The sequence below is a fragment of the Zalophus californianus genome, chromosome 16 (assembly GCF_009762305.2).
Source record: "Zalophus californianus isolate mZalCal1 chromosome 16, mZalCal1.pri.v2, whole genome shotgun sequence".
NCBI classification, from domain to species: Eukaryota; Metazoa; Chordata; class Mammalia; order Carnivora; family Otariidae; genus Zalophus; species Zalophus californianus.
Window position 1 is genome coordinate 43,597,954 of NC_045610.1, and position 19,893 is coordinate 43,617,846.

The 19,893-nt window shown below is 55.1% G+C and overlaps 3 protein-coding genes across 8 annotated transcripts in view; 1 reads left to right on the plus strand and 2 right to left on the minus strand.

Moving 5' to 3' along the window:
- The window catches only part of FMNL1 (formin like 1), a 24,725-nt gene extending 19,609 nt beyond the window's left edge, over nt 1–5,116 (plus strand). For 2 of the 4 annotated variants that reach the window (XM_027625035.2, XM_027625038.2), the window contains exons 17-27: nt 585–787; nt 1,266–1,500; nt 1,745–1,813; nt 2,638–2,718; nt 2,803–2,932; nt 3,089–3,252; nt 3,434–3,535; nt 3,675–3,770; nt 4,039–4,147; nt 4,306–4,404; nt 4,658–5,116. In XM_027625035.2, the coding sequence (XP_027480836.2) occupies nt 585–787; nt 1,266–1,500; nt 1,745–1,813; nt 2,638–2,718; nt 2,803–2,932; nt 3,089–3,252; nt 3,434–3,535; nt 3,675–3,770; nt 4,039–4,147; nt 4,306–4,397 (1,281 nt within the window). In that variant the 3' untranslated portion in view covers nt 4,398–4,404; nt 4,658–5,116. The remainder of the gene's footprint in view (nt 1–584; nt 788–1,265; nt 1,501–1,744; nt 1,814–2,637; nt 2,719–2,802; nt 2,933–3,088; nt 3,253–3,433; nt 3,536–3,674; nt 3,771–4,038; nt 4,148–4,305; nt 4,405–4,657) is intronic. The other 2 variants (XM_027625034.2, XM_027625037.2) reach the window with 1 other exon arrangement.
- LOC113939266 (EF-hand calcium-binding domain-containing protein 3-like) lies at nt 5,116–9,542 on the minus strand. 2 transcript variants are annotated; one of them, XM_027625044.2, is made up of 10 exons: nt 9,519–9,542; nt 8,414–8,468; nt 7,968–8,210; nt 7,802–7,851; nt 6,892–7,035; nt 6,454–6,525; nt 6,250–6,370; nt 5,894–6,069; nt 5,618–5,776; nt 5,116–5,312 (listed from the first exon to the last, which is right to left on the minus strand). In XM_027625044.2, the coding sequence occupies exons 2-10, from the start codon at nt 8,419–8,421 to the stop codon at nt 5,185–5,187; spliced, it is 1,101 nt and encodes a 366-aa protein (XP_027480845.1). In that variant the 5' UTR covers nt 8,422–8,468; nt 9,519–9,542; the 3' UTR covers nt 5,116–5,184. The 2 variants fall into 2 exon arrangements, with proteins under 2 accessions (XP_027480845.1, XP_027480844.1); XM_027625043.2 differs by lacking the exon at nt 9,519–9,542 and adding an exon at nt 8,900–8,915 and having other exon boundaries at nt 7,968–8,284.
- Nucleotides 9,023–19,865, minus strand: SPATA32 (spermatogenesis associated 32). 2 transcript variants are annotated; one of them, XM_027625046.2, is made up of 6 exons: nt 19,787–19,865; nt 12,879–12,933; nt 12,004–12,052; nt 10,851–11,713; nt 10,180–10,234; nt 9,023–9,632 (listed from the first exon to the last, which is right to left on the minus strand). In XM_027625046.2, the coding sequence occupies exons 1-6, from the start codon at nt 19,797–19,799 to the stop codon at nt 9,501–9,503; spliced, it is 1,167 nt and encodes a 388-aa protein (XP_027480847.2). In that variant the 5' UTR covers nt 19,800–19,865; the 3' UTR covers nt 9,023–9,500. The 2 variants fall into 2 exon arrangements, with proteins under 2 accessions (XP_027480847.2, XP_027480848.2); XM_027625047.2 differs by lacking the exon at nt 9,023–9,632 and having other exon boundaries at nt 9,685–10,234.
- Between the last annotated feature and the right edge of the window lie 28 nt (nt 19,866–19,893).

Below are 19,893 nucleotides of genomic sequence, written 5' to 3' on the forward strand. Positions count from 1 at the left end.
GCAACCAGGGTTTCAACTCTCTCTTTTTTTTTTTTTTTTAAGGGAGAGCAGGGTGAAGTGCAGGGTGGAGTGCAGGGGTGGGGCAGAGGGAGAGGGAGAGAGAGAGTCCCAAGCCGACTCCAAGCTCAGCGAGGAGCCCAGTGTGCGGTTCAGTCTCACAACCATGAGATCATGACCTGAGCCAAAATCAAGAGTCAGATGCTCAACCAACGGAGACACCCAGGCACCTCTAGCCCTTCTAATTCTACTTTTAGTTTTCCAAAAGAGATGTGTTCTCTTGCCTCCAGGCCATTGCTCATGCTGTTCCTTCTGCCTGGAATGCCCTTTCCCCTTTTTACCCCCAGCCAATTCAGCTTTGCCTTCAGCTGTAAGGGCTTGGAGTCTGGGTCCCCAGTGTTGGGTACTGCTCTTCCTCCTCGACGCTGTCTGCACTTCCCCTGTATCCCCCATCAGGGCTTGTGGTCAAGCCAGGTTACTGGTTTCTCTCTCTGCTGGTGGTGTGGTCAGAGCTGGATAGCTGGTTCAGCCAGGAATATATCAGACCCCAGCCCGCCCAGCCCCACCTCCTCTCCCTGTGCCCTCAGGAGCTAGACATGAGTGACTTTGAGGAGCAGTTCAAGACTAAGTCCCAAGGTCCCAGCCTGGACCTCAGTGCTCTCAAGGGTAAGGCAGCCCAGAAGGCCCCCAGCAAGGCCACCCTCATCGAGGCCAACCGGGCCAAGAACCTGGCGATCACCTTGCGCAAGGGCAACCTGGGTGCTGACCGCATCTGCCAGGCCATTGAAACGTGAGTACCTCTGCCCTGCACTTGTCAGTAGCCCAGCCTTTCTACTAGGCCCAGGGTCATCAGGCATCTGGTAAAAGAGTCCCAACTATGGGGCAGAGCCCATCAAGCTTCATGCTAACTCTGGTCAGGGAGTAGGGCTGGGAACCTTGTTCCCATTTTCAGGCCAAGAAAATGAGGCCATAGTGTGAGTCCACACCCAGACTGAGACATTCCCGTTTCCTCCCTGCCTCCTTGCCCAGCTGTGAGCACTCAGGCCCAGGCATTTACAGCTGGGCCTCTGGCACTGATGTATGTATGATAGGGACCTCTGGCTTCCCAGCTCCCAACGTCCCTGACTCCTACCTCTTGGTCCCTGAAGCTATTGGCAAAAAACAAATACTGAAGTTCATTTATTCAGTCGAGGTAGTGGGGTGGGGGGTATAGTCCTGCCCTCAAGAACTGGTGGGTATAGAGCGATAACTACTCCACCTTCCACCAGGTACGACCTACAGGCCCTTGGCCTGGACTTCCTGGAGCTGCTGACCCGCTTCCTGCCCACGGAGTACGAGCGTAGCCTGATCGCCCGCTTCGAGCAGGAGCAGCGACCCATGGAGGAGCTGTCGGAGGAGGACCGCTTCATGCTACGCTTCAGCCGCATCCCGCGCCTGCCCGAGCGCATGGCCACGCTCACCTTCCTGGGCAACTTTCCGGATACTGTCCAGCTGCTCATGCCGGTGTGGGCGGGGCAGGCAGAGCGGTGTGGGCGGGGCAGGGCGGTGTGGGCGGGGCAGGCAGAGCGGTGTGGGCGGGGCAGGGCGGTGTGGGCGGGGCAGGCAGGGCAATGTGTTCTGGGTTGGGGATGCGAGGAGGCAGCTAGCAGCCTCCGCGGGGAGAGGGCATGTAGGAGTACTTGAGCCTCCCATGGGCTTGCCCGCCACCCTGCCCCAACTTATCTTGCCTCTCCAATTGCACCCCCAGCAACTGAATGCCGTAATTGCAGCCTCAATGTCCATCAAGTCCTCTGACAAACTCCGCCAGATCCTGGAGGTGAGAGCCCAGGGCAAGGCCTGGGAAGTGGGGCCCGCTCATGACTCCTCGCCTGTTCTGGGTCATGTGAGGGGGAGACCCTGGCCTTGCCCTGCACTCCTGGGATGCAACAGATATGTTCCCAACTCTCACATAGAAAGACAAAGCTAAGGCAGGGGTGGAGGTTATGTCTACAACAGTGCACCTTAGACTCCTCCTGAGGGCTGAGCCCCCTCTGGGGATCACTATGTGATTAGCAGAGCACCCACACCTGCTCAGTGGAGTCTAGGGGAGGTCCCGGGAGCCGGTAGAAATGGCTGTTAGATAGACCGTGACATCACGGCCGAGGGGATGTCAGCCGCGCAGTTCTGGGTGGGAGCAGCAGAGGACAACACTGGGTATGCTAAGGGGCACCTGGCTGGCTCAGTTGATTGAGTATTATGAGACTTTCTTTTTTTTAAGTTTATAATTATTTATTTAAGAAATCCCTACACCGAATGTGGGACTCGAACTCATGACCCTAAGATCAAGAGTCACATGTTCCTCCAACTGAGCCAGCCAGGCGCCCCAAGCATGTGACTCTTGATCTCGGGGTTGTGGGTTCGAGCCCCATGTTGGGTGTGGAGATTACTTAAAAATAAAATCTTAAAGACATTGGGGAGACCAGGCACATATGTCAGCTACACATGCGTGTACATGGGTCATGGACCTGAGGGGCCCGTGCAGGAGTCAGGTGCGGGCTGAGTGTGTGGGGCTTGCTTTTCACCACATTTTCTTGTGCAGTTTATACTTGAGGGGGTTCCCTCAGCCCCAGCACCCTGCTGAGCACCCCCCTTCCCCCCCAGATTGTCCTGGCCTTTGGCAACTACATGAACAGCAGCAAGCGTGGGGCAGCCTATGGCTTCCGGCTCCAGAGCCTGGATGTGGTGAGGGGCACAAGGAGGGGGTTCCCTGGCCTGGGGGATGGGGGACAGCCGGTGGCCTGTGGCTGACAACAGGCCTGCATGCAGCTGCTGGAGATGAAGTCAACTGACCGCAAGCAGACGCTGTTGCACTACCTGGTGAAGGTCATTGCCGAGAAGTACCCACAGCTCACAGGCTTCCACAGCGACCTGCACTTCTTGGACAAGGCGGGCTCAGGTATGGGGTGCAGGTACCACCTCCTGGGCGGGGGGAGGGGCTCCGCCCTGGGGACTGATAGGGGTTGAGAAAAAGTGAGGGGACCACAGGGTGTCATTGGATGGGAATGCCACCTCTCTGATTCCCTGCCTCTGTGCTGCCCCACCCCCCACTCAGTGTCCTTGGACAGCGTCCTAGGGGATGTGCGCTCCCTGCAGCGAGGCCTGGAGTTGACCCAGCGAGAGTTTGTGCGGCAGGACAACTGCATGGTGCTCAAGGAGTTCCTGAGGTCCAACTCGCCCACCATGGATAAGCTGCTGGCAGACAGCAAGACCGCTCAGGTGGGCCAGGGCTGGCCAGGCCCTGGAGGTGGGGAGGTGGGGAGGTGGGGGGGGGGATGAAGTGGGAGAGGGGGCAGGGGGCCCACCTGCCTGGAGGAGCAGAGATGAAGTGGCCAGTGTCTTAAAGGCATATGGAGCTCCTAGGGGTCGTGCTGGTGGGGCTGACAGGCTGTGCCCACAGGAGGCCTACGAGTCCGTGGTGGAGTACTTCGGAGAGAACCCCAAGACCACGTCCCCCGCCATGTTCTTTTCCCTCTTTAGCCGCTTCATCAAGGCCTACAAGGTATGTGTGTGTGGTGGGCCGGCTGGGACCCCTGCGGGGCATTTTGGCCTCTCCACCTGGGCAGTGCAGAGGGTAGGGGACGCTTCTGTCTGGGGGTGGGATAAGACTCCCCTCACAGGGACCCACCTTGGCCCCTCAGAAAGCTGAGCAGGAGGTGGAACAGTGGAAGAAGGAGGCAGTAGCCCAGGAGGCAGGTGCTGACGCCCCTGGCAAAGAAGAAGCCCCAGCACCCAAGGTAGGCAGCTGTGCCTGAGCTTGGCACTTTGCAGGGATCCTCACCCCAAAGATCTGGTCCTCTTCCGTACCCTCATTTCTGTGAACAGACCCTGCCCAAGGTGAGGATGGTGCCCCAGCAGCCTGGGATGGGAAGGGCTTCCTCCTGCTCCAGCCTGCTGTGGGGGACTGGGCACACAGATGTTCTAGGGTTTGGTGGCCTGGGGAGAGGGGATCCTGGAGTTGGAGCTACTCACCTTCCATGCCCCACCCTCCCATCACCACCCAAGGCCCGGCGGCAGCAGATGGACCTCATCTCTGAGCTGAAGCGGAAGCAGCAGAAGGAGCCACTTATCTACGAGAGTGACCGCGACGGGGCCATTGAAGATATCATCACAGGTGAGGCTTTGGCTGGGCCTCTCCTAGCCTCTAGCCATCCTTCTAATGCTATCCTCCCCCCTCTCCCCACCCTAGGGGTCTGGCTGCCTCACCGCTTCTTGCTACTTTTTTCTGTCTGTTTTTCCTTTCTCTCCCCCCTCCTCCCTCCCAACCCTCAGTGCTCAAGACGGTGCCCTTCACGGCCCGCACTGGCAAGCGGACGTCCAGGCTCCTCTGTGAGGCCAGCCTGGGAGAAGAGATCCCTCTCTAGCCCCCAGGTACCTGGCTAGCCTGGCCTGGGATCCCAGAAGCTGCCCACAACCCTGGGGGCCCCTCAGGGGACTGGATCATGCTGCCCTCCCTTGGGCCACGCGTGGCTGGGGTGTGCTTGAGCGGGGTCTGGTAAACATAGGTCCCTTCCCACATGCACACCACCTGGGTCCCTACAGTGGGGAGGCCTGGACCCTGGAGCTGTGGTCCTAGCCCCGGGGCAGACTTTGGAAGGTAAGTGTCTCTCCTCTTGGCTGCCAGATCTGCGGAACCAGCCCTACATCCGTGCAGACACAGGCCGAAGAAGTGCTCGTCGGCGCCCCCCGGGACCCCACATGCAGGTCACCTCGGACCTCTCGCTGTAACGGCTCTTTCTGCAGAAGGACTCAGTGGGGAATGGGGAGGGGGTGGCAAGGCGGGGCTCAGGGGCTCAAGGAAGGTGTCTTCAGCTCGGCTGGGCCGGGCAGCCCCCTCTGCTGCTGCCGCCATTCTCCGAGATGGTCCCACCTCAAGTGGTCGGGCGCGGGGGCGTGGGGGGGCGGGAACAGCATCGCCGGCCCCTCCCCCAAATGCTGCTTGCAGCATCCCTCTCCCCCTAATAGCCATACTTAGCCTCAGCCGGAGCCTGGCCTGTAACTTATAAAGTGCAACCTCGCGCTCCACCCCCAGCTCCGGGAACTCTCCATGGACCTTATTTTTATACAAGATTAATAAAGATGTTTGCAAAAGATCCGCGTCCGCTCTGTGCCCGCCCCACCACACGCAGCCTGTTTTGCTCCGCAAACGCTTTACTTTTTCATAGCAGGTTTCTGCAAACAGGCTGGCGAAGGGGAGAAGGGCTGCTTCTGCACTAGAGTTGGGGGGGAGGGAGTCATCTTCGCGGGGCGCAGATAGTCTAGTGGCTGGCCCACGAACTCTGTGGGAGGGCAGAGGGGGCGTGCGGAGGATCAAGCTGGCAGCTCCCCTTTAGAGACTCTGGATTGGCCCCACCTCAGTCCTCCTTTCTACCCGCCCCGCCCCATTTCCGCCTCCTGTCTGGGTACCCTGCCCCTTTTTCTTAGGCTCCGTCCTAGCCTTGGTCAAGCCCCTGCATGATCCCAGACTACTTCGCCGTCCTCCCTCCCGGTTTCCTGGAGTCCGGCTCCCGCTCTTCGCCGGTCCCTCCCCGTCTGCCCCGCCCCCAGCCCCGCCCCCAGCCCCGCCCTCTCCCTCCGCTCTCACCCGGGCTGAGAGACCTCCGCGTGGGCGCGAGCTTGTGGCGGCTGGAGTGGCAGGACTTGGGAAGTCGGACGTCGGGGCGCGGGGCTCGGGGCCGCATCCGGTCTTCTGCGGGTGTCCGCCCGGCCAAGTTAGGTATCTGAGAGTAGGGGCTGTGCGCACCTGGCCCGGGGAAGCCGGGGGTGGGGGAGGGGAGGAAAAGGAGAGGCTAGTCCTGACAGCAGGTCCCCAGGGAGGGTCCGCCCCCTCCGGCGGGTCCCCGCCTGGCCCGGGGCGCACCCGCTTTGTGCAGTCTGTGCAGCGAGCGCTCCAGCTCGGCGCTGGAGAGGCTGCTGAGGCGCGCGGCCTGGCAGAAGAAGGTGAGGCCGGCGTGAGTGCGCACGGTGTCACTGTGGCCGCGGGACCGGCCCCTCCAGCCGGGGTTCAGCCGCAGAGCCCGCTGCTTCTTGTAGTAGCTTGAGGGGACAGGTGGGGGGCGGCCTCATCAGACACCGCCAGTCCTCTCCATCTCACAGGACAGGAAGCCACAGGAAACTGCCCCAGAATTCAGGGATCCCGTCTCCCTCAGGGGACCCCTGCACGGGGCAGCATCTGCTCCCCCATCCTGGGTCCTGAAACTGGGGACATGGGCCTACCTCATCACTTCCTGCACCACCTTGTGGGACAAGAAGCCTTGGCTCATCAGCTTGAACAGCATCTCTAAGAACAGGGTTTGCAGGCCCTGGGGGTCACAGGACCGGCTGTTCCTCACCTGGCCTGGGAGCAGAGATCATGGGGGAGTGTGAGGAGGAGCCTCCCTCAGTCCTGGCCGTTCCCACCCCGCCAGCCTTGCCCCTCACCCAGGCACTGAGCCAGGCGGTGGCTGTCAGTAAGGACACCCAGGAAGTCTTTGAAGCTTACAGTTCCGTCACCTGGGAAGAGAGAGAGGAAGGGGTGCTGTGGGGGCCTCCCCTGCAGAAGGCCCACCCTGCATATGCTTTAGGGGTGTATTTGCATCTCCTTCCAGACATTAGAGAATCCAGTCCCACCTCCAGCCAAATGTCAACCCCAGTGGAATGGGGGAGAAATAGCCCTTGCCCTCGGGGATCCCCAAATCAGGGTGAGGATTAACACAGCAGAAATGTTTAGGGGTTATGGGATAGGTGTGTTGATCAGAGCAGGCTTCCTGGAAGAGGGAACTTTAAAATGGGACCAGGCCGGGGATTCTGTGGGCAAAGGAGACATCGTCTGGGGCTAGAAGTGAGGGAGGACAAGAGGCCAGGGATGGGGGCACCCACCATCCAAGTCGGCCTGCTGCAGAGCCTCACACATCTCCTGTGGGCTCAGCTGGATGCCCACATTGCGCAGGGCGGCTTTCATGCTGCACATGTCCACAGTGCCTGTCGGGCTGGAGCTGAACAGTTTGAAGATCTCCTGGAAGGCTGCGGGCAGGGAGGGAGGCAGGCAGCAAGGTGAACCACACACAGGGGCCCGGAGGTCCGCCCACTCTAGCTCAGAACGGTCCTGAAGACTTGGGTGACTCCCACTGCTGCGGCATTATAACATTGAAAGAACACCAGTGACTACCGTGTATTGGCACTTGTCAAGTCCCCATTCAGGTTTCATGTTTGGACATGTTTGTATGAAAAGACATTCAACACTTCATGTCCAAGGTCCCACCATCAGTAGACTGAGCAGTGCTGGGCTCTGGAGCTGCAGTGCTCTGAGGCTCCCGGAGCCCTGCTGGCACCTGGTGGGGAGCAGGCCCTGAAGATTACTGGTGGTGAGTGAAATGGCTGCTTTGAGGGGCCCCTGCCAGGGGTACCGTGGCTTTGGGGCCCTCAAATATAGACCCCACAGCCCCAGATTCCAGGGGGGGGTGGGGAACTCAGATTATTTTTCCCCATCCTCCCTCCCAATTTCCTTCCTCCCTTCCTCTTTCATCTTTCACGTGTTCTGTCCATCCATCCATCCATCCAACCATCCATCTCTCTCTCTCTCTCTCTCTCTCTCTCTCACACACACACACACACACACACGCATGCGCACATATTAGTGAGCCCTGGAACTGTAAAGATTAGCCAGTTAGACTGGCATTGGGGACAGTTACAATATGATCACCAACTTCTCACAATGATCCCAGTCTCTGGGGAGGTGGTCCCGTGCTGGTCCTCTCCTCCTCCCCCGCTCCCAGCCCAGGGCCCTCACCCGCCAGCAGCCGGGCTGTCAGGGGCAGCAGGTTCTCGTCCGCAGAGCTGCTTCAGGAGGAAAAGGGTGGAAAGGACTTTGCACCTGCTGCACAGAGATGCCAGGGCCAGGCAGGCCTTACCCCAAACCCCGCACCTCAGGCCTGGTCTCTTGTTCCTGCCCTTACCTCTGAGACCCGGAGCCTGACTGCACTGAGCTGGCAGCTGCAAGGCGCTTGAACTCCCTGGGCCTGCGGGAGCCCTGCTCAGCTCCTACGGCCTTGACGGATGCTGGCTCCCTCTGGGTCAGTGGGGCAGTGGGCTGCTGAGGCCTCCCCTTCTGCATCTGGCAGCACCGCTGCTCTCCTGGGTCCTGTGTGGGCAGTCTTCCAGGCTGCGGTGGAGGCCTTGGAGGCAGGGAGAAGACAGGGCTGGGGGCCCCGCCCAGCAGAGTGCTCAGACTCTCCAGGGTGAGGGTGGGGGGCGGGGAGGCTGAGACCAGGCCCTGTGGAGGAACAGGCTCAGCTCTACCTTCTCCCAGGACCCCCCCACCAGCCTGCACCTATGGTCCCCAATCCAGGGGATTCTGCGGGCAGTAGCTTGTCCCAGCAGACCCTTCACTAGCCCTGGTTACCTGAACATCCCCTGTGCCGACGATGGGGATCTCTTGGTCTTCTGCCTTCGGCTGCCTGAAAGGCAGAGTCACAGGCTCTGAGGCTGGCTTTGGGGTGGACTTTAGCAGCTTTTGGCAGGGGGGCACTCTGTCCCTCACCACAGGCCTACTTCTCTTTGCGGGGGGCGGGGGGGGACCTGCGGCTTTACTCTTTTGAGTTTCTGCTCCCCTTAAGGCATCCGAATGTGTGACTCCACTCCAGAGGCTCACACAGGCTGGCAGAGGCCCAGGGAGAAGCAGGTCTTGGAGTCCCGAAGTCAGGGCGTGGGAAGGAGGGGTCCAGCCCAAGGTGGGGCTGTGGCCGCCCCCCCCCCCCCCCCGCCTTCCCCCAGGTCCCCTGGGAGGGAAGGATCTCCTCTTCCAAACCATGCAAACTTGCAAACCACAGTTCACAAAATACTCCAGGAAGATGCATCCCGACACCCCAGCGCCTCCCCAGATACTCACCTCTGCATCTCCTCCTCCTTCCTCTTTCCAGTCTTCTGTCCTCCATTTCCCTCTGCCAGCCCCCCCCCCCCACGCCCCCGGCCCTGGCCCATTCCCAAGTGTTCACCCCTTCCTAATCCCACCCTCCTAGGCCCTGGGCACTTCCCTCCTCGGCCCCCTCTCAAGGCAGGGCAGGCTCCTGAGGACCTGCAAGGCTGGGCTTTCACCTGACGGGGAGCCTTGGTGCTGGTGGGTCTGGAAGCTGACCAGGGCCCAAGCGATGGCTCTGCCTCTCGCCTCCCTTTCTCCCCGGCTTCCCTTTTCCCCGCCCGTGTTCTTCCCACATTCCGAACTCCCTTCCCTCCTTTGCTGCGAGCTCTCCTCTTCCAGAGCTTTCCCACATTGCCCAACGTCGTGGGGAGGCTTGTGCATTCGTGTGCATGTTTAGTGCACGTGTCCGGCTCGCCCGCCTGCGTGTGGATGTGTGCTTGTGCACACGGCCCGCGTGGAGCTGTCTGTGGGTGGACGTGTGTCTGTGCGTGCCTGTGTGCGGTACGAGTCAGCGGATGGTGTGTGTGCGCGCGTGTGTGAGTGTGTCTGGGTTGCTCGAGGAAGTACACCATTACATACTCGCCCCTACATTTTGAGCTACTTCCAGCTCAAGGCTGTGGCCCCTGGAGGGGCAGTCCTTTGGCTTCCTTCTTCCCCTCCTTTGAGCCCCTGGACACCGTCCCTTCCCCATGCCAGGCCCTTGCTGTGGACAGAAGCGGGAAGAATTCCTTTCAGCCTTGCCTCCTCACCTGGCCAGCCCACCCCCAGGAGGTCCTCTCCTAAGAAGATCCCAACATGTCCCTGGCTTCAGGCCAAGAGGAAGCCCCACTTCGTGCCCTAAGACACCCGAAGCCTCAGAGAGGGCACCAAGGCCTCCCCGAGACGGCTCACGAGTCTCTGCCGCCGGCTGAGAGGTCTGGAAGGTGGGAGCGAAGTGGAAGGACCCCTGGGGAGCGAGGAGGGGCCAAATAGGGCTGGCAGAGCCCCCTGGGGACAGGCTGGGGCAGCTCAAAAATGGGGGTGGGTGGAAACGAATACGACACGATGTGTTAACTAACTAGAATTTAAATAAAGTCTTGAAAGAAAAAAACCATGGGGCTGACATCCCTAAAAAAGCGAGACCGGGACTCCACAGCCAGGTGAGCTCGCTGGTCCAGGAGCATTTGCACAAAAAGTCTGAGTCAGGGGCCAGCACTGGAGGCTTTACTGGTTTTGTCTAGTCATTTCTCTGGGGAGGTGGGGGACGACACCTTAAAATGGATTTTCAGCAATAATGGACTCCCTTTCCTGGTTCTCGGCACCGAGCTGCAACGCAAAAGAGAGAGTGTCACTTGGGCCCCCGTGGCAGGGACGGGGAGAGGGGTGAGCCCAGAGGCCTCTGTGGGGAGGGCTCCCCGGGGGGGGGGGGGAAAGAGGGCCTCTTCCTGCTGCATGCTGATGGGCAGCTGGCCCTCTGTTGTGTCCATTCGTCACCAGGAAGCAAGGGGTGCTGCTCCCTCACATTCGGCTCCATGGAAGCGTCCTGGGCCCAGGGCCATCAAATTCTCAGCGGGGCAGATGCGAGGCTGAGCTTTTCCCATGAGGGTGAGGCCATCTGCCCTCTGGGTGACCGAGCGTCCTAATGCTAGAATGGCCCTTCCCATGTCGAACCCAGGTCCTTGCCGGGGCCCGGAAGTGCTCACCCTCCATGGTCCCCAGGCCTCCTCCAGCCCTGGCCTTGGCACTGTGCCTCAGTGCACAGGAACCTTGTTTCCAGCAGCCCTTATGAGGTCACTGAGGTTGAGACATCACAGCCCACCCCATCCCCTACCCAGCCCCTCATTCCATTTCCCCACCCCTACCCAGCTGTGTGAGCAGTGGGCCTACCCACACATCCTAAGCACACCCCCTCTTCGGGAAGCTGTAGGCCAGCCTCACTTACCCTTTCACGGCTCCTTTAGGCGGAGGGGACCAGGTCTGTTGCTGGAGAAGCTTCACTTCTCCTTCAATGGTGGCCCTCTTGATCCCCGGCTTGCTGAAGCCGAGGTAAGGGTGGAAGAAGTTCTTGTCTTCCTGCTTCCGAGCTTTCTGTGACTCCTCGGCTTTAAGTGGTTTCTCTAGCAAGTCCTTAATGAGCTTTTTCTTCTCTTGCTGGTCCATGGACAGCTGGATATCGGGATCTGTAGAAGGTGCCTCGACCTTCTGAGGTGGAGCTTTGACAATATGCTCCAAGTTGGGCAAGTCCATCTTGCTGGAGGAGGCCACGGCGGCCAAGGAGGAGGCAAAGTTGACCAGATCGGCCAAGCCGATGCCTGGCGAGAGACTGGAAGAGGACGGGTGGGGGTTTGGTGGCTGCTGGGAGCTGGTGGTGGGTGGAGCTGGCTGGGCCCTGGGGTCCTGGAGCTGCTTCTTGGAGCACGTGGTGGCCTTGGGGCCAGACTGCTGGTCCTGACAGCCAGCGGTCTTACCTGCGTTCTTGCCATGCTGCATGTTGATCACCCGCTCCAGGCTGTGTTCTGAGGCCTGGATGTGTTTGTCTGCCCAGAAGAGGTGCTTAGAGGTCTGCACGCGGATAGAGCGTTGGTTGGTGGACGCCTGGTCCTCCCCTACTGAACTCAGGTAGCTAGAATTTGACCTCACACTCCACCGGCTGACGTCCTGCTGCGTGGGGGGCTGGAGGGACTCTGTCCTAGACTCCCGTTGCTCAGGGTCCTTGGGCTTGGACTCCATCTCCAGCTCCAGTTCTGGCTCTAGGTCCAGGTCCACTTTGTGTGGGGGCTCCAGTTCCAGCAATTCTTTCTTCAGCTGGAAAGTTTCAACTGACGCTGAGGAGACCCCTGGCCCCTGAGGTCCTTCTGGGACCAATTCTCCAGCCCACTTTCCTGCCTTTGTCCCCTCCCCCTGCCTCTTGGCAGAGACCTGCCTGTGGCCGGGAGGCAGTGTGCGGCGGGGGTGAGCATGGGTGTGCATGAGCACGCCAGCACTGGCCGGGTGCGGGCTCCCAGGATTGTCAAGGATTTAGGGAAGACGGACCTTAAGGAATCCTGCCCCTTACCTACCACCTCCCCCGAAGAGGTGCCCCTGCCCACTGTTACCTCGACCTCATCTTCCTCTGGTACCAGCTGGTGTTGGCTTAGGCCACTCCTACGACAGAAGGGGACAGAATGGATGACAGGCCTCCAGGGAGTGGGTGGGGTGGCCTTCGGGGGAATGGAGGTCTCTGGGGCCCTCAAGATTCCCTCCCTTGTACAGGGGCCGGCAAGACGCCCCCAGCTCATCCACTCCCCTCGCTGTCCCTGCATCCACCAAGAATTCTGGAGCAGCATTTTCAATCTTTAGTGAGTTTAGGAGGTGCCTGGAGAGCTTGCCAAGTTGCTCCCTACCCCAAAGAGGGATCCAGTTAGTTGGAGGTAAGGCCCAGGATTCTTCATTCTAATCAATGAGCCAATGCAGCTCACTTGGAGAACCAGTGCCCAGAAGTTGGCTCCCCACAGAGGGAGAAGCCCAGGGCAAAATCCCTCCTCCTGACCTGCCCAACCCCAGCTTGGCAGATCTGAAAGGCAGGGGTGTGTGTGGAGGGTCCCCTCAGTTCTTGTTGGCACTTTGCTGCCATCTGGGCCCTTACCCTCAGTGCTCAGCCACTGAGACTCCCTGTCCTTCCTCAGGCATCTGCCCCCCGCCCCCACCTCGGGTCGCTCTGTGCCAGAGCAAGGCAGCTAGAAGGGCTCAGTTCCCATTCATGTCTCTGAGTGTACCCCGCCACCCCTCAGTCCTTCACTAATGTCAGGGGCTGGAGGCAGAAGCAGAAGGCAGGTGGTAGGACTCCTCCCCGCCCCAACACCGCCCTTGGGGAGATTTTGGAAGGAAGCAAGATGGAGGGAGATCCCGGGTTGGGGGGTGTATGAGAACTTGGCAGTGGTGGCAGGTGGTAAGGGTTGGTGGTCCTGGACGATGGGGAACTGGCTCTCACTGTGTCTCCACAATGTCCACTGACTCCTTGCCACAGCAGGGAAATCCATTGGCACCTGGCAGGAAGAAGGCGGTGAGGGCAAGGGAGCTGCAGGTGGGGACATCCCTGGGGGGTTCTGGAGCCCCGGCAGGTGGTGCTGCTCCAGCTACCTCCTTCCTTCCTCCCTGTCCTGCATCTCAGCTCATCCATCCTCCCCTCCCCCGTCCTGCCCCTCGGCTCCCTCCTCTCTCCAGTGTCACCAGGTCTGCGCTCCATATCTGCTCCCCTCCATGCTCGAATTTGCCTTTCCTTTGGCTCTCCCCAATCCATCACCATCCTCCACGAGGATGGATGTTAACAGGCTTCACTGCAATTTACTGAGTGCTACTAGGCTAGGCATCGTATTGGGTGCTTTCTGTGCTTTATCTCATTGATTTAACACAAAAAAATGAGAAAAGGTTCATTGGCCCAAGGTCCCTCAGCTGGTGGTTGCCGACATCAGGAACCGAATGCAGGTTTGACTAAAGAAAAACCCTTAACTCCCCTGTCCTGCATGCTATCCTACCTAGGGGTCTGTAACTGTGTCGGGACACCTAGAGAACCTTCCATTCCTGCTCCTCTGCCGCCTTTCTCCACTCTTCTCTGGCCAGGCTTCAGATCTGGCACTTACCCTAATCCTGGCCCCTCCTGCCCTGAAGCCCCTCCTCTCCTCCAGGCTTCTCACTCCCTCACGTCCGGGGTCACCCACCCAGGCATTTGATCTGCGGGGATGCTGACAGCAGAGTTCCCATCACCTTCTGCAGAAGGGCCTGAGCAATGCCTTGGGGAAGATTTCCCCGCCCCAGTCACCTCCCTGGAAGCTTGTATCTTTTACTGAAGAAGCCTCTTTTTCATCCTCTGGGCGGTAGGGGCACCAGGCTGTCCCATTCTCTGCTCCCCAGGGTGGTAGATGGGGATTGATGGTGGAGCCGTCATGGCAGTGGGAAAGCCAGATCCCCCTGAACCTAGAGTGTGGCAGGAAATAATGGCCTTGGCTCTGGCTAAGAATTGCTCCCAGGATTATATCCAAAGGATCGGAGTGTGCCATGGCCTCTTTCTAGAGATGTAGAGGCTGTTTCTGCATTTGGGATTTGGGCACATCCATGTTCCTCTTGGGCCTGGGCATCTTGGATCAGCCACATGGCCGGGCTAGGAGTGCGCTACCAGGGACAGGCTCCCAAGAGCTAGCTCGGTGGTCTCTGGAATCTTCCACCAACTTCACTGCCATGTTCCGTTGGCTTCCTTCATGTCTCTCTTCATTTGCAACTCCAGCTACTCCCAGTGCTGCTTTTATCCAGGCCCCTTGCCTCAGAGCCTTCCTTTGCACGCTTTGCAAAATTTCCCTAGACAATCTAATCAACACCCATAGCCTAAACCCTTCCATGAACAGCAACAGTGTGTGGATGGGAAGAGAAAGTGTTATGGTGTGAACCTCATAGCGGCACTGGGGGTTGGAAGCAAAAGTCTGAGGTTGACTCAACTTGGGACCTCTGTGCCCAACTTGGGAATGTTCTAGTAGGGATTCAGGTGACATTCTATAATATGTGAAATAATTACAATTTCCAACTGCTGGTTGCTAGTGTATAGAAATGTATATCCTGTAACCATCCTAAAATCCTATCAATTCTAGTTTTTTGTTTTGTTTTGTTTTGTTTGTAGATTCCGTAAGGTTCTCTACATAAACAACGATGGTGTGACTAGGGGCGCCTGGATGACTCAATCGGTAGAGCACGAGACTCTTGATCTCGGGGTTGTGGGGTTCAAGTCCCATGCTGGGTGTAGAGATTACTTACAGTATTTTAAAAAAGTATGTGTGTGACTCAAGACAGTTTTACTTCTTCCTTATCAAACTGGATGTCTCTTATTTCCTTTTTCTGCTTTACTGAGAACAATGTTTAATACAATGCTGAATAGAATTGAGACATCCTTGCTTTGTTCCTGACCTTAGGGAGGAAGCATTCAGTATTTCACCATTAAGTATGATGTTAGCTGTAGTTTTTCCTCATAGATGACCTTTATCACGTTGAGCAAAGTTACCTTCTATTCCTAGTTCACTCAGTTTTTACAGATTATTTTTTAGAGAGAGAGCACATGTATGTGCAAAAGATGGGGGAGGGACAGGAGGGAGAGAATCCTAAGCCGACTCCACGCTCAGTGCGGAGCCCAATATGGTGCTCGATCCCACAACCCTGAGATCATAACCTGAGCTGAAATCGAGTCAGAAACTTAACCAACTGAGCCACCCAGGTGCCCCTCAGTTCACTTAGTTTTTAGTTAGGAAGAGATGTTAGATTCTGTCTGATGCTTTTTCTGCATTTGTTGAGATGATTATATGGTTTTTCTTTTATATTCTTTTGTGTTTTAGTAATCTCTACACCCAACGTGGGGCTACAACTCATGACCCTGAGATCAAGAGTCATATGTTCTTCTGACTGAGCCAGCCAGGTGCCCTTGTTTTTCTTTTATATTCTGTTAATATATTGTATGTTATGTATAACATGAACAATGTTATATATTATTCTGTTAACAATTCTCTTATATTCTGTTTATGGTGAAATAAATTAATTTTTGAATGTTAAAAATCAATCTTACATCCCTGAGATAAATCTCATCTGGTCATAATGTATTATCATTTTACACATTGTTGAATTTGATTTGCTAACTTTTTGAAAGAAATCTCACATGAGGTTCATAAAGTATATTGGTGTATAATTTTCTTACATTGTCTTCATCAGGTTTTGATATTAGAATAATGTTGGCCTCATAGAATGAGTTGGGAAGTATTCTCTCTTCAGTTTCCTGAGTTTGCATAAAATTGGCATAATTTCTTCCTTATGTTTGGCAGAATTCACAGGTGAAGTGTGTGAACCTCAGCCTGTAGTTTCCTTGACCATTTTATCTAAGTTGGCAAATTTATTGGCATAAGGTGTTCATAATATTCTTTATTATCCTTTTCATATCTGTAGATTCTGTAGTGATGCCACCTCTTCTATTTCTCATATTGGTAATTTTTGTCTTCTTTTTGTCCTGTTCAGTTTGGCTAGAGATTTGTCAATTTTGTTCATCTTCTTGAACCAGACAGAGATATGTCTGTTTCCTGCCTCATCATCCTAAAGTGACATCTGCCAGGGAATCAGTCCTGCAGTCACAGATTCCCAGTCAGCTTTTTATGATTTCACTCTTGAACATGAATAGCCTAGCATGACTAGACATTTGAGGAAACTACCCACCTGCAGTTTACAGACCAAGAGAAAAGATGACTCTAGAATACCAGAGGTTATTTGGGAAACAGAAAGGAGCTTTAAAAATACTCTAAAATCTTGAGATTCTGAGATGTAGATATTCAACTATATATTGCATCCAAAAAGCAAGAACAGGATGCTTTTTGAAAAATTAAGAAAAGAAAGAACTTTTGGCAAAAAGGCTTGGAAAATAAAAGAAAATCTTCCCAGAAAGTAGAACCAAAATATCAAGACAATGTGAGAGAAAATGATCAAAAGGCAGTCCAGTTCTGGGTTACAGAAAGGGGATCTAGAAAGAATAGAGAACATGGAAAAGGAACGAGAACAGTTTTCATGAGCTGAATGATGATGTCATTGGCTTAAAAGTGTTCACCGAAAGCCCCGCACTATAGATGTCAAAATATCCTTGCTGTAAAAGTTCACTGCACCAGGAACAAAGAATTCTTAAATGCTTCTAAAGTGGAAAAACCAGTCACCTACAAGGGGAGGGGAATCGATTATACTGGCAGCAGTGTTAGCAACAATGGCTGCCTTTAAAATTCTGAGGAAAATTTTTTTAACCTGTAGGTTTATATCCAGCCAAACTATCATTTCAGACATGGAAGGACTCAGGAAATTTACTTCCTCTTTTTTGAAGGAAGTTATTTGAGGATGTTCTAAAACAAAATAAAGGTGTAAAACAAGAGAGCCAGAAAGGAAAGAGTGGTCCACCTCAGGAAAGCAGCTAAGTCCCAGGATTTTAACTGTGTAGAGGCAAGAAGATGAAGGGTTCTGGACAGTGGATTTCTGAAATAAAGAAAATCTGATAGGATAGTTGATTAGATGTAGAGGTTGATGAAAACTAAGACTATGATAAAACCAAAGAATATAAGGGAAAGGCAACTAGAAACTCCGGGAAAAACAAAAAGCTCTATGAGAAAGAAAAGGTAACTGTGGTACATTTCTTGGTTCTGCAGTGAACAGTAGTTATGAATCACAATAATGTTAAGTCCAGTTTTCAACTTTCAGAATCAACATATAAATAAAAATTGGAAAATATATTTGTGGTTATAGGACAATGTGAATGTTACCAACCTTGATATTTAAAAAATAAAAATACAAGTTAGCATTGTTGGGAGGTGGGAGGGAGGGAAGAAAGCTGAAGGGAAGAGTAGGGGCACTAAAAACTTCATCTTACTATGTGTGGTATCAAAAGATATTATCTAAAGTGATGAAAAATAAAGACATAAATATATTAAACTTACAAAGGCATCAGCAGATCTAAAAATGATGTTGGGAGGATGGCTCCATTAGAGCAGGAAGGTGATAATGTCTAAAACTGATAAACCAAGAAAGAGTCCGTGGGCTTGTAGAAAGATAAGAAGGTAATTAGGCAGAAAAATAGTTCTAATGGAACAATGTGGCTGCTCTGAGGAGTGAGACTGGGGGTGTTCTATGGGAGACACTTGCTTTTCATCACTGAATCAGCTCTTCAGAGCTATTTAATCATATGCATATATTTCTTTGATAAAATTAAATGTTGAACCCCTAAGGGCCAGGCATTGTTCTAGGGGACACAGTGACGAACACACGGTTTCTGCCTTCTTGGGGTTTCCAAGCCTGTGGCTGGGACCACAGAAGATCCTCTAATCTCTATTTCTTATTCCCACTTCTCCTGAGGTCTAGACTCAAACTCCAGTCACTGATTGCCCATTTCTCCCTAAGGGGATCTCTCCCTTGTCAGAGCCTTTGATGTCTCCTATCTCTGAAATGTCCTTGTTTTCTATTGTGATGATGCTCAGTGCTCACTTCTTCCTGGAGACCTTCGGGATTCTACCCTGTGGCATCTCCTCCAGTTGCCCCAGCCCAGTCCCTGCAGACCTCTGAGCACAGGACTCTTGCTGACCCTTAATGCAAGGTGGGCAGACTGTGTGGGCTTCCCACTTTGAATCTCTGATCCCCTGCACACAGAGTCTGCAAGGTGGATGCTCAGCAAAAGTCTGCGCAAAGAAATGAACACCCCACCAAACCACACGGCTCGTCCTCCATCTTTCACCTCAAGTTCACACCCTCCATGTCTAGACTCTAGTGTAGCCAACAGAGTTTGCATGTCTGATCCATCGTCCTTCCTAATCACTCATGTCTTGATCACCCCCTCTGCCCTGGAATCTCCCCCTCTCTGATAATCCTCCATTCTATCACCCAAATTGAAACCTGGGTTACTTGTGACCCCTTCTCAGTTCCCCAGCTTCTGACCTCCCTACCTCTGATGTTGACCTTGTGCAGGTCCCTTTCTCCACCCCCACTACTTCTCATCTCCCAACACCAAAATCAGTACAAACCTAGGACTGATCACCTGCCGGCACTCCACGCTGAGTGCTTCCCATTACATCCTCTTCACCACCCAATGCCCAAGTGGTCATGACTCTGCTCTCACAGACAAGGAAACTGCACAGGTCACACATCCGTTAAGAGAAGTGCCATGACTGGAACCCAGGACTGACTGGCTCCAAACCCCAAGATGCTAACTGCTGGGTTGTTTGAAATCTCTTTAGGCATCTAGCTGGACCACTACAACCAAATTTCCCTCCAACTTGGGCTACGTAATGACCCCAGAGTGAGCCTGTTGCATCACACCTGCCTCTGGTCACATCCAGACTGGAGAGTGGCTTCTGCTCTCTTGTTGCATCTCCTGGTATCTAGCTCCCTCCTTGCTCCAAGCAAGGTCTGACCTCTGCCCTCTTGTTGCATCTCCTGGTATCTAGCTCCCTCTTTGCTCCAAGCCCAAGCTCCCCCGGAGCACAGCAGGCCCTTTTGTGCCTCAGTCCCTTTGCACTTGCTATTTCAGATACCCAGGCAGTCTTTCTTCCGGCAAAATCCTACTCATCCCTGATAGGCCAGCCCACCTCTCCAGTGTCATCTTCTCTGTGACACACTTAGCTGTCCTATCCACATTTTAATTTTTTGTTAACTCATTAGACTCAGGGCCTAGCACAAGAGTTAAGAGCTGAAGGGGGTACAACAAAGGTCACAGGAGTGATTTAAGGTATCTGCATCAGTTTGTTACCCCACGAGTTTCGGAAAGGGAAAAGCTGTTCTCTGGTTGTTGGTTCTTGGCATATTTTTAATGCTGGCCCACGTCCTCCTGGGAGAGAAGATCCCGAGAAGAAAGCCCCTATTTCAGTGGAAACCTAAGGGGCAAACAGCTTTGCCCATTGCTACAGAGCAGAGGGCAAAGGACAAAGGAGGCGCTCAGGCAGTATTTGTGGAAGCCGACCGCTTCTCTCTGCAAAGGCTCTAATCATCAACCAGGAATAACTGAAGGGGATTTTGGGGTTATTAGCAGTTCGGGACAATTCATGAGTCGTTTCCTGAGCACAAGGCCGCTGTTCCTTCCGTGTGCCCAGAACCCCTCCAAGAGTCGGCTGACTCTGCAGCCTTTACTCCAAGGTGTGCATGTGGGCCCGTGCACACAAGCTTGTGCACCGCGCAGGGCCCAGGCTGGGCGCGGTGGTCTCGGGTAGAGGGGTCGGTCGGCTGGGGTCGACCTTCCTTCCAGGCGCCCCGGTCTCCGGGAGCAGGGGGAGGGGCCCCGGGCTGATTCCCCGCCCCGCCCGGCCCCGCCCATTCCTCGGCGCCCCGCCCCACCGCGCGCCAGCCCGCTCCCACCTGTCACCCCCATGCTGACCGAAGCTCTGTCGGGGAGGCGGGGAGCGGGCTGGTCGCTGCTGCCCCTCCGCCTCCAGTGCGCTCTTTGGTTGGGCGCTGTGGGGGGC